Consider the following 12,065-nt stretch of genomic DNA (forward strand, 5'->3'; position numbering starts at 1 on the left):
ACAATCATTAAATGCAAGAAAACGAAGAAAATTATAGAGACTTGCAGCTTTTTTTACCTGTGGAAGAAAATGAAGGAAAAATAGGTGCAAGAAATCTTGGAGAGATCATGGGCATTGTTCATACAACTGCGTTTCGGGCTTTAAAAAAAACAGAAATATTTCTCGTACAAATATAAAAGACATCACAAGCTTAGAAATGGGGATGAATTAGGGCGGCAGGAGTTCTGTTTGGATATGATGCAAAGGGCAAACATGAATAGGGATTTTATAAGAAATATTTGCTTCACAGATGAATACACTTTTACTTCAAACAATGAACCTATTGTTCAATATTATCGATATTGGGATAAAGAAAATCAGCATAGATATGTAACAACACAAACTCAGTATCTACAAAAACTTAATGTTTGGGCGGGCGTTTTCAGACACCACATTTTAGGACCATTTTGTCTCAATCGAAGTTTAAATGCAAATTATTATTTAGAACTACTTGGAGCACCAGTAACTTCTTAATAGCCAAACATACAAAATTAAAAGTTATCTTATTGGTTGCAGATTTTAGTGCTTTTTACTCTAATACATTTTTTCTTTAAAATAATTAGGCGAGTCAATATTTAACCATATTAAAAATTACATGGAATTTCCTGTCCCGTCTGGCGGTGCCACACCCTGTATATATCTAGTAATACATTACCTAGTATTCCAACCGGTATAATGTACCAAATATACGGGACCAGAGGCGTCCTTATCAATATCTACCACTTTGGCCTCATAAGTGACCTTGGACTCATTCGTGGGCCCGTAATACACGATCAGTTTATCACCGATATTGGCGGTTTGCAATGGCTCGTTGAAATCGGCCGCTAGCGGCTTTTCTCCCTCAGATTTCTTTTTTATTTTGATCTTTTTCTCTTTTTCCAGTGTCTGGAAAGTAAAATGGGTTTTTTGGTGAGCCAGTAACTGGTAACTGGAAGTCTTACCTCTTCCTCTTTAATGGGCGTTTTTTTGATTTTTTGTACTGGTTTTACCGACATTACTTCCTTATTTTGCCTGGTGGTCACCATGTCTTTAGACGTGCTTGGGATGTCCTTCGCTTTTATGTTTGTTACAGATTTAGACCTTGTAAACTGAACCTAAAACAACAGAACTTTAAGTTAAAATACTTTGCCTCCCAAAAAATCCAGTCAAGCAGCGTTTCTATTACGGTAATTCTAGAAATAATATACCTTTTCATCTTTTTTTATTGTTTCACTTTCAAATTTGTCAACAAGTGCCTTAACTTTTTCCCCTTGGGCAGGTTTAATCTTCTTATCCTTTCCCAATTTTGATTCCACTCTCTTAGGCCTAATGCTGGACGTGCTAGGAGTATCTGAAACATCACTGTCTTTCCCTTCTTGTTTCACTTTTTTAACGCTGACCGGATCCTTTTCCTTCAGTTCCAGCGGTTTCCTTTTAATTTTCGTCTCGATTTTTTCTGGTAAGGGAGTTTTCCTCTCGACTGATTTATCGGAGAAATCGTCGTCCCGCTCTGGCCTGGGGCTGCTCACTAAAAAAAAACAACAAATAATCCCAATTAAACTTTAAGTAACATTTCAGTCCGCTTACTAGGTGTCCGGTCCTTATCTCGTATTAAACTGCGTCCCTTATCCTTTTTAGCTGGCTTAGTAGGGATCATCATGGTAACTCCCAATGTTTTAAAGAAACCCTCATAGCTCAGCAAACAACGTTTATAAATGGCCTTGATTTGGTTGGACACGTGATGGTTATGTGTTAATTTAAGCCGATGGGCCACCGTTTTCCATTTGCTTTGGTTGGTGACCCGATTGTAACCACCCATTTTCTCCACCACGCGGAACAATCGATGCAGATCGATATCTTTATTGGAAACCGTGGGAGTTTTGTTCAATGGGGTGCCAGAGTCGTCCATGTATTTGTACAACTGGGCTACGAATCGGTCTTTTTCTTCGCTGGGCTCGTCGTCTTCCTCGGTCTGTAATTGAATTGCTATTACTAGTGAAACTCAAATTCAAATGCGTTTTATTTGCCAAATATTAAATTGTGACAATCGGAGTGTCCCTTGATTAAGAACCAAACAATTAGTCTGTACGCGTAAATACATGATACAGATGAGACAAACCTGGTACAATTTTAAAAATATAAATAAGAGAAAAACTATATAGGTACAATGGTATACATAAATATAGCAATTGCTCAAGCTTATTAAAATTACATTTTAATGCTATGTTTCTCTTAGAAAATATGCTAGAACTACTTATGAAGGTATTTTAACGTAAACAAATATAGAGAATGCAAAAAAAGCGTGTTTTCTTTATGAATAGCGAATCAGGTTAAACGGCTATCCATCTTAAGAATTAGCAATTTTAAAATTTTGAAAAATTGTTTAGCGCACAAAAGTGGAAACCTGTTGTCAAAAAATCTATGCCAAAAAAAGAAAGACCACTTTGAGGGAGGACAGAAAAATAGTTGCATGTGCAACTTGTGCTTTGCAATGCCTCTTATTTTTTCAGATCAAATAAAAAAGGATTGGGATCTTACAATAAGAACTCAGTTAGAAGAAGGCTAATTAAAGCAGGTTTAAGAGCTAGACGACCAAGAAAACCATCCCTTATTTAATCAGAGGCAAGTAAGAAGGCAATTTTAACTTTGCTCAGGAACATGTTTTATGGGATAGTTCAAAGTGGCGTAACATTTCGTGGAGCGACGAATCAATATTTGTCTTATTTGACTCTAGTGCGTCCCAGCAACATGTACGAAGACCACCTGGTCAAGAACTTAACCCATGCTTTACAACTAAGATAATAAGATAATAAAACATGGTTGATCCAGTATAATGATTGGGGGTTATTTCTCCTGGTATGGTGTTGGCCCGTTACATAAGATAGAAAGAATTATTAACGCTCACGGGTACGTTGAGATCCTGCAGAATATTCTTCCACCTTATTCCGAGAAAGAAATGCCACTTAGGTGGATATTTATGCAAGATAATGACCCGAAAACCAAAAGCATGATTTGAAAGGACACAAAGTAGAGTTTTAGACTGGCCGGGCACTCACCATCTAAATCCTATCGAAAATCTATGCCAGCAGTTGAAGCAAGCTGTATGGGCTGCTAAACCAACCACTGTTCAAGAATTGTGGGAAATTTGCCAGGCAGCATGGTACTCAATTCCTGTTGCCACTTGTCAAAAGCTGATTGAATCATTGATCAAGAACAAAGGTCAAACCAAGTACTAATGTTATTCGACACTTTTTTTTCACTGGCATATAATTATATATTTTTTTTAATTCACTGCTATTTTATTGCCCAACATATTTTCAAAGAATACTCGTTTAGTTTCTATAAATTAAATAATGGTAGTTTTTTTAAATTCTAAATAAAGAATATAAATAAATAATTTAATGAATAATATTGTTCTTTTATTTTTTTTGCCTTACAATGAATAAAAAATAAAAAAATATAAAATTTTGGTATGCTGCTATTTTTATATGGTACTAGGCAAAAAGACGGAGACAACAGTATACCACTTACCATTCCTCCGGAAGACTGTTATGACTGACGCACTTAAAAGCTTCAGTCCTATGCATAGATATGACAAAATCATTATTGTTATGGATTGCATATAAATGTTCAAATTCCTGAAGCTGAATACTCAAATATGTTGGTTGGGCGCTTGTTTATTATGCGATATAAGAACATATGCATGTGGAACCTCTATTTTTAATGTTCAAAATATTATTCGCGTTAAGGTAAGGTATAATATGATTTTTGTACGGAATGTAATACGGTTTGCTTTCCCATGCAGAAATTCTGCACATTCTCAATAGACTTTCTAGTACGAAAACTTCAACAGTCTCCATAAACGACATCTCCGTCACAAAGTAAATATTTTTGTTTTTGTAATAGATCCTTTTTTATTTTAAAAAGTCGCTTTAAACGTAAATACACAGCTTTAATTTTCATTTTAACATGTGAATAAAAAATATAGATTTGTCGAAAATTATTCTAAGGTCTTTTACTTCCGCTACTATCCGAATAATACATTGGGGATGATGCGTGCACATATAAGAGAAAATTATATAGTACGTTTCGATGTTAAAATTATACAATTCATATTATAATTAAAATGGCATGTTTCGCTTAATTTAGGCACGATCAGATTTAAATATCGACTTATAGAGGGAGTTTTCAAGCAGGCGAATCATGTATTTTAACACTATTAAATGGTAAAAATTGCAAATTTCACTTTTTCTCAAAAACACTGATTTTTCTGTTGCAATATAAAATGTACCAGATAATCAGATGCACATCTTAGTGTTTGAATCAAGTTTTTACCTGAAATAGTAAAAAATGTATGCGAAATTTAGAAATCCATGTGAGATATAAAAGTCTTAAATATCATAAATTTAACTTTTTTGCAAAAATTTTTGAAAACATTCTATACCAAGATATCTTGAACACCTTTATAAATATTAGCTACACCTTTATAAACTTTAGTTTCTTGCCGGGAGCCTCGACTGTCACCAATCTTGACCTTCTGACAGAGGCAACAGCTAAGGCTATTGACAATAAGGAGCAGTTAGATGTGATCATGACGGACTGTGAAAAAGCTTTTGATACGGTTGATCACGGTCTGCTGATCACTAAAGTGGGTAAATTCGGTTTTTCTCTGTCCGCATGTAAATTTATAGCTTCCTATCTAAAGAAAAGAATTCAACGGGTTAAGATCATCTATTAAAGATTGTGATGAGTTGTAGAGTGATTTAGACTCAGTGTCTGAGTGGTTTAAGGTCAATAGAATGTCATTAAATGTTGGTAAATGTCATGTTTTAACTTTTACACGAAAAGTGGAATGTACTAAGTTTAATTACATGATTAATAATTTGTCACTAAGCAGGAAAAGTGAATGTAGGGACCTTGGTGTGTACATGCAGTCAAACTTTAAATTTAACCAGCACTATGAAGCTATTGTCAATAAAGCATATAAAGTTCTTGGATTTGTAATTAGAAATGCTAAAAACTTTAAACAAATAAAATCAATCATTATGTTATACAATACATTGGTTAGACCCCATTTAGAATATGCCTCTGTTATTTGGTCACCACAGTCACTGGTGCATATTGATATGATTGAAAAAGTGCAAAAGAGATTTTTAAGGTATCTATACTTAAGAACTCATAATACCTGTCCCTATATGATTTCTTATGAAAGTATGCTGACTGAATTTAGTATGGTTAGATTAAGTATTAGACGAAGTTTAAATGATGTACTATTTATATATAATATTGTCAACAATTTAAAGTATAAGAAATGTTCCTTAATTAACAACATATTTTTTGTGGTTCCTAAAGTAAACTTAAGAATAAGAAATAAAAAGCTGTTCCAATGTTTAACTCCAAGTAGTTCACCTATAAATGAATGATGTACCAAAGTAATGAATATATACAAAAATGTGATATAGATTTCTTTAATAGTTCTGTAGGACAAATTAGATCTGTGATTTTAGGTAGTTCAAAGTATAAGTAGTACACATATTTGTTTTAGAACCTGCTATATGTATTTGTATGTTTTTAATATTTTTTTTATATTGTTAATTTGTTTAATTAGTATATTTTAGTTGTAGTCTTTCTTTTTCTCGCCTTTACTGGCTTAGTAAGCACTCTTAACATATAATTACATTTCCAGTGTGTTTGTGAGAGTGTAATAAATAAATAAATAAATAAATAAATAAAATAAAAAAAAATGTTAATCCTTAATCCTTTTTCTCAAAGACTGTTGATTTTTGTGACCGATTTTTTTGTAGTAATATAAAATGTACCGTACAGTTAGATGCACACCCCATTCTCTGAATCATGTTTCTATTTGCAATACTAAATAGGTTATGCGAAATTCTGAAATCCATCTGATATACAAAAATGGTAAAAATCACTGATTTCACTTTTTTTTAAACCGTTAATTTCCGCAAATTTTCTGAAGTAATATAAAATTTGCCTTATAAACAGATGTGCGTTTTGTTCTTTTATCTGTAATAGTAAAAAAGTTATGTGCAATTTCGAAATCCACCTGAGATGTGCAAAAATCATAAATTTCACTTTTTCTCAAAAATTGTTAATTTCTCCAAATTTTCTGTAGTTATATGAATTGTACTATATATTCTGATGCACATCTCAGTTTTTGAATCAAATTTCTATCTGTTATAGTAAAAAAGTTATCAAAAAATCCAAAACTCACCCAGGACATAAAAAACACAAATCCCTAATTTAAAATTTACCTCACTTCCATTGTCATCATCACTATCTGTATCAGTAGTAATATTAAATAGGGATCGTTTTTCCCAATGCAAAGGCAGCTCATTATTATCCAGAAATTTGTTGGCTTTCTGAACAGCTTCTGCCAATCCGGAACTATCAATTTTTTCAGGTGAATCCCTATTGTATTCGTTGACCTCTTTTTTGGGCACTGTATAACTAAAATAAAAACACATTATTAGCATAATCTTTTTTACATAACTCACTGCAATACTCACTATCGGTCATCCCTAAAAGACCTAATGAGAAACTCCTCTTTGACATTAATCTTTACTGTCGGCTGTGCAGACGGTATCACTATTAAGCCAGGAAACCATTTCTCTTTGCCGCGTTTAGTTTCCCCAGTTTCCACGGACACTACTCGGCCAATATCAGGGGCGTACACTTCGAGATCTATACGGTTTTGTACAACAGTCTCCACTTCCTCCTCGCTACTTTCGTCCCTACTGAAAAATAAACAGTTAAGACCATACGAGGGACAAGTTTGACGGCGAAACTCACTTCATCAGTCTATTCCTTCGTCCTCTCCTAGTTCCCGGTCCCATCACTGGAATACCAAAATGTTCTGGATGTGTGAGCGGCAGCTGATCCAAAGTTTCACTCTCATTAAAATGCCTACCGCTTTTTAGGCACAATGCTGACCTTCTTAAGGTTGTAATATCCCCGTCGTCGAATACTATGTGAAACATGATGGTTATTTGATGTTTTTTTTATACTAATAAAATAATATAGGAAAATAAATAAATAAACGTTTATTATGCAACAACAAAATATTACATAAAAGGTAACATTTACATAATGTGTTCCTTCAGGCTACCTAAAAACTACAGCATTAGTAAGCAGTTTCAATACAATACTACTTTATACTAAACTCGTTTCTTAAAATTACTTAATATTACAATAAAGGTATAGGTGAATCTAACAGAAAAGCCTTTTATTTCTTTTTAAAAGTGAAAAGTGAGCAAGATCTTATTAAGTTGTATACTCCAGAATTTAACTAAAATACACCCTGGTAGGCAAATGAGTTTTTAAAACCTTCAGTTCTATGCACTGGTATTTGAAATCTTATAATGTTTCTTAGGCAGTGACTATGTAAATCTTGTTTTGCTGTGAAATAATCTGAAAGATATTTAGGGTACCTCAACTTGTAAATTCTATAAACAAACTGACCAAAATGTAAAGCTTCTTTATTTCAAGAGTAAGGTAATTGTAAAAAACAACATTGCTGTAATCTAGCTGTGACCAAACAAGAGCCTCCACAAGCATTAATTGAATGTTTTTGGGCAAATAATATTTAAATTGATACAAACTTTTAAGTAAAGTGTACATGCACAATAATTTTTTATTGACATGCACCTGAAAGTTTAGGACCTCATCAACAATGACACCAAGATTTTTTGCTGATGCTGAACAAGCAAGGACACTGTTATTTATATGAAAAGTAGTGAAATTAGATTGAAGAAATTGTTTTTCTAATGTATTAGAACCAATGAGTAAGTATGTGCTCTTGTTAGCATTCAAAATCATCCCATGCTGTCTTGACTATTTAAATATCGAGTTTAAGTCCTCATTAATTTGCTGCATACATTGACATGCATTATGAGGAGGAAATTCGGATAGCAGCTGTGTGTCATCTGCATAAAGATTTACAGAACAAAACCGAATTTGCTCTGGAAGATCGGTAGTGTAGATGCTAAATAATAAAGGCCCAAAGATAGTACCCTGGGGCACTCCATAACTAGTAACAACAGGCTTAGATCTTGCTACATCCAGCTCCACAATCTGTGTCCTTAGTTGAAGATAACTTTGGAACCATTTGCAAACACTCACTGAAAAACCGAAGAAGCTCTTTTTAGCCAACAGTATCAAGAAACACAACAGCAATACGTAACAAGAAACACATCCGGAGTACATCAGGAGTCCAAATTGGTTGATATCTCGGAAACTACTTTTGCCAGCGCTGTAGCTGTTCCATGATTTCTCCGAAAACCAGACTGTACTGAGGGTATAATTTCATGCATATTTACAAATTCAAGCAACATATCCAACACTATTAATTCAAACATGTTGGCAAAGATGGGTAAAAAAGATTGGTCTTAGCTCTGAAAGATTTTCAATTCTATTTTGCTTTGGCAGGGGCTTGATACTAGAAGTTTTCTATATTTGTGGAAATTCCCCTTTGTGTAGAGATAAATTAAACACCTTTGTCAGAAATGAATAATATAATAAAATAATAAAGAAATGCTGATTGATAAGCATTTCAATCGGCAATGAAATTAGTTTTTTTCTCAATAAAATCCCAACAATTTATAAAATTTATTAGGCCCACCTATTTAAAAAACCACCAATAGTCATTGGGATCATAGGCGTTATTATTTGTGATCTATCTATAAATGATAAAATTATACTAGCAACACTCACACAACACACATCCATGTCAGCTTATTGGTTAAATCACCTTATTTTTACACATATTATTGTTCAAATGCACCAAATTGCTTAGCTGCTTCTTAAACAATTTATGAAAGCCTTCCAACACAAAGAATTTAATCAATTGCAATAAAAATTGCTGAATATGGCAATTTTGCTTTGTATTAGAATACCTTTGCACTGATAAGTAGTTTAATAAGATTATTGAGAGTTTTTGCACTATTTTATGCATTGATTTAGTACAGTGATTTGCTTATAAGACTAAACATAAGTAATAAGAGAATAGCTATGTATCAAATTCTATTGTACCTTTTGACCATTTTACATCCAGGATTTTTTTAATGTGATATTTTGATTGTGTACCTATGAAAATGGTTTGAAAAAGACGATTTGTAAGTAGTTGTAGACAATTTTTTCAAGAATCTAACTTGACTTGGCATTTATACCAATAAAAGACTATTTACAGAGAGACTATAACTGTTATATCCATGCTTAATGTTTAGCTATCTTTGAAAGATAATATTTACTCAGATATGAGCATTCTTGAGCTAATTACCATAAATGCCTTTGGTATTGTTTCCATCAGGTTTGCCCTCATGTATAAGACTAACTTTGAAGAACTTTCTTAAAAACTAAGAAAAAATAGTACTAACCGACAGTGTATTGGCTTGAATCCTGGATTTTGGTAATAGTTGCCTCAACTAAATCTTTAAAATCTGGATGTTTTACTAACACTTGTTGACCAACTCTTAAAGTGCCTTTTATTTCATTATCAGAAACTGTAGCAGCTCCCAAACCAGTCTTAAATGTTACCTAAAAGAGAGCATATGAAAATGTGCACTAAAATAGGTCATACTGGGTTTAATGTACCTTGCATTTCACAACTCGTTCTACCTTACTGACTTTAGCTTCACAGAAGGCCCCTTTATACTTTGCACTAACGGCTGTGCCGACGGATAAGTAAGGGGGATCGTCCATTTGCTAAAAATTGTTGAGCTTTCAGGTGATATTGGGATGAGATTTCTGAAGATGAGGACTTACCATGTCTTACAGGTGAAAACACTGCCTATCTTAACAGCATATGTACAAGTTATTCTAAACAAACATGGGGATAGAGTATATATTATTGGAATTAAAAACAAAAAAAAAATAGAAATCAATGTTGCAGGTCACTGCTAAGAAGGTTAAAACACTTAAAAGTAGTACCAAAGAAATGCTAAAAAAAATCCATTTTTTCAAGGACGGTCTTTAGGTAAATAAAAAGTGGGTCAGAATTAAAGAAATGCCTATAAAAGTAAACTTGTTACTCAACTATTTTGTTTAAAATTTACATTTCTGTTGTTGAAAATCAACGAAACGGACCCAGTGGCTGTCAGGAATTGACAACCAGCTGTCAAAAGTTTGACAGCTGAATGTCAAAGTTTGACAATTGGGAAATTTCGACATTATAACTGGTGACGTCATACGCAGATATGTCAAATGTTGCGCAGCAACAAACGTGATTTGATTTTGCACGTAACTTGTGTGTATCATGGATAAAATCAATGCTGTGATAATAATTTTGTCATATTTATACCTTTTAAGAGGATGATCATAAATTTTTATTAGGAAACTCATGGAAAGATCTGACAATTATGCGGCGCAACATTGTGTCGCTGGCACGATCTTATTTGCATATGACTTGTGTGAGATAAACATTTTTCTTTAACTGAAGCAAAATTCACAACCAAATGTCAAACGTTCACGTTTCGGCAAATTCGAGGTAAAGAACCCGTGACGTCATCTAGATATCTTTAAATTCAAATGACTTAACGAGTTTTGGACATCATTAAGAGGAAACTCAGTCTTGAGGTGGTGCATTTCTTAAAATCTATTTCTATTGTTTCTGATCAAACAGTTGTCAAAAATAGATAACCGAATGTCGAATTTTGTTTAGGACGGTTGAACGTGAAAATCGACGATGTCATACGAGATCTATCAAATGTTCTGCAACACTATCGGCAGGAGCGATTTGCGAAGTGCTGTGATAAATTTTTTATCGCATTGATGCCCTTGAGTATTCATATATTTTTTCTCAGCTGGTCGTTATACCAAGTTCTCAGAACTATGTTGGGCACTATGTCACAGAATAAACGATCTCAGATCTGAGATGTTTATTCTGTGACTATGTGTCGCTGGTATGATTTTACTTTGCACCTGAATTATGTGTTTATGATAAATTCCAGGAGTGTAGAAGATCATTGACGGGAAATTTAGGTATATTGTAAATCTTTTTTAAAAAATCACTAATGTGATAAAAAAATCTGCTTCAAGGCATCAAGCAGATTTTTTTATGGAGTCGTTGAACAAAGTCAAAACAAAATGTTCTTGTTTCTGACCAAAATTGGCAATCACATATTAAGCTTTGCAGTTTAAACGATTTATAGACGTAATTATCGATGACGCCAAACGCAAATATGTCAAATATCCCACGTCAATTTAAAATACGCTTCAATCCTCTGATAAAAAATTAGATTTGCGATAGATCAAACGTCTACTATGAGTTCTGATCTCCTCAAAAACAATATACCATTCTACAAATTTCAAACAAAAATGTTTAATAATGATCTAGCAACTAGGGTGGTTTAGCTAGTAAGCTGGCCCCCACTAATAGTCGGCCACTTAAGTGGTTTTTTAATAATAACTTAAGTTTGCCGATAAATAAAAACAGAACTCTTCTTTACCAAACAATTTCTATCCTTCTTTGACCTTAAAAAGTCAAAACGCTCCCTCTTGTATCAAGGTTTAGAAAATTCCCGCCAAAAATCCCCGTGTTTACTAGTTCAGCTCCCTTAAAGGTTATTGAAACTAGTGAAAGTTGCAAGGTCAGAGTTTAAAAATTGTATTTTATTAATTTGTGAGTGTTTAGAAGCTGTTTTAATACTATAAAGGTAAGTGCAGACTTTAAAACATCTTATTTTTTATGCAAAAAGCACATTTTATATTTTTTTGAGGTTATTTTAAGGTGGCCGGGTATTGGAATAATAACTGGACCATATTGCTAACTGACCACTAGCGCTAAACCCTTTTTTTATATTTCTCTTTTTTGTTTTTATGGAAATTAGTATACATTTTTCTTTGTTGGCTATGTTTAGATTAATCTCTAAAGTGATATATTGCACTAGTAGTCGGCGGGGTTAAATTAAGGTACAAAAAAAGGTATTAACACTTTAATTTGTTGGCCGACTACTAGAAGAGTATCTAAATAAAGGTTTTGCTAGTAGTCGGCCACCAGCATTTTTTTCAGTTTTTTTTCCCATTTTAGACTA

General features: G+C 33.3%; 1 protein-coding gene across 5 annotated transcripts in view; it reads right to left on the reverse strand.

Annotated features, from left to right (window-relative positions):
* LOC126744873 (AT-rich interactive domain-containing protein 4B) overlaps positions 1 to 10,135 on the reverse strand; it is a 74,613-nt gene extending 64,478 nt beyond the window's left edge. For 2 of the 5 annotated variants that reach the window (XM_050452456.1, XM_050452443.1), the window contains exons 1-10: positions 9,799 to 10,134; positions 9,628 to 9,738; positions 9,411 to 9,570; positions 6,829 to 7,003; positions 6,546 to 6,773; positions 6,291 to 6,486; positions 1,606 to 1,990; positions 1,227 to 1,546; positions 981 to 1,133; positions 695 to 924 (exon numbers count right to left, since the gene is read on the reverse strand). In XM_050452456.1, coding sequence (XP_050308413.1) covers positions 695 to 924; positions 981 to 1,133; positions 1,227 to 1,546; positions 1,606 to 1,990; positions 6,291 to 6,486; positions 6,546 to 6,773; positions 6,829 to 7,003; positions 9,411 to 9,570; positions 9,628 to 9,738; positions 9,799 to 9,801 — 1,961 coding nt within the window. In that variant the 5' untranslated portion in view covers positions 9,802 to 10,134. Of the gene's footprint in view, positions 1 to 694; positions 925 to 980; positions 1,134 to 1,226; positions 1,547 to 1,605; positions 1,991 to 6,290; positions 6,487 to 6,545; positions 6,774 to 6,828; positions 7,004 to 8,748; positions 8,875 to 9,410; positions 9,571 to 9,627; positions 9,739 to 9,798 lie in introns of those variants that run through there. The other 3 variants (XM_050452476.1, XM_050452452.1, XM_050452466.1) reach the window with 3 other exon arrangements.
* Between the last annotated feature and the right edge of the window lie 1,930 nt (positions 10,136 to 12,065).

Source organism: Anthonomus grandis, chromosome 1, assembly GCF_022605725.1.
Source record: "Anthonomus grandis grandis chromosome 1, icAntGran1.3, whole genome shotgun sequence".
NCBI lineage: Eukaryota > Metazoa > Arthropoda > Insecta > Coleoptera > Curculionidae > Anthonomus > Anthonomus grandis.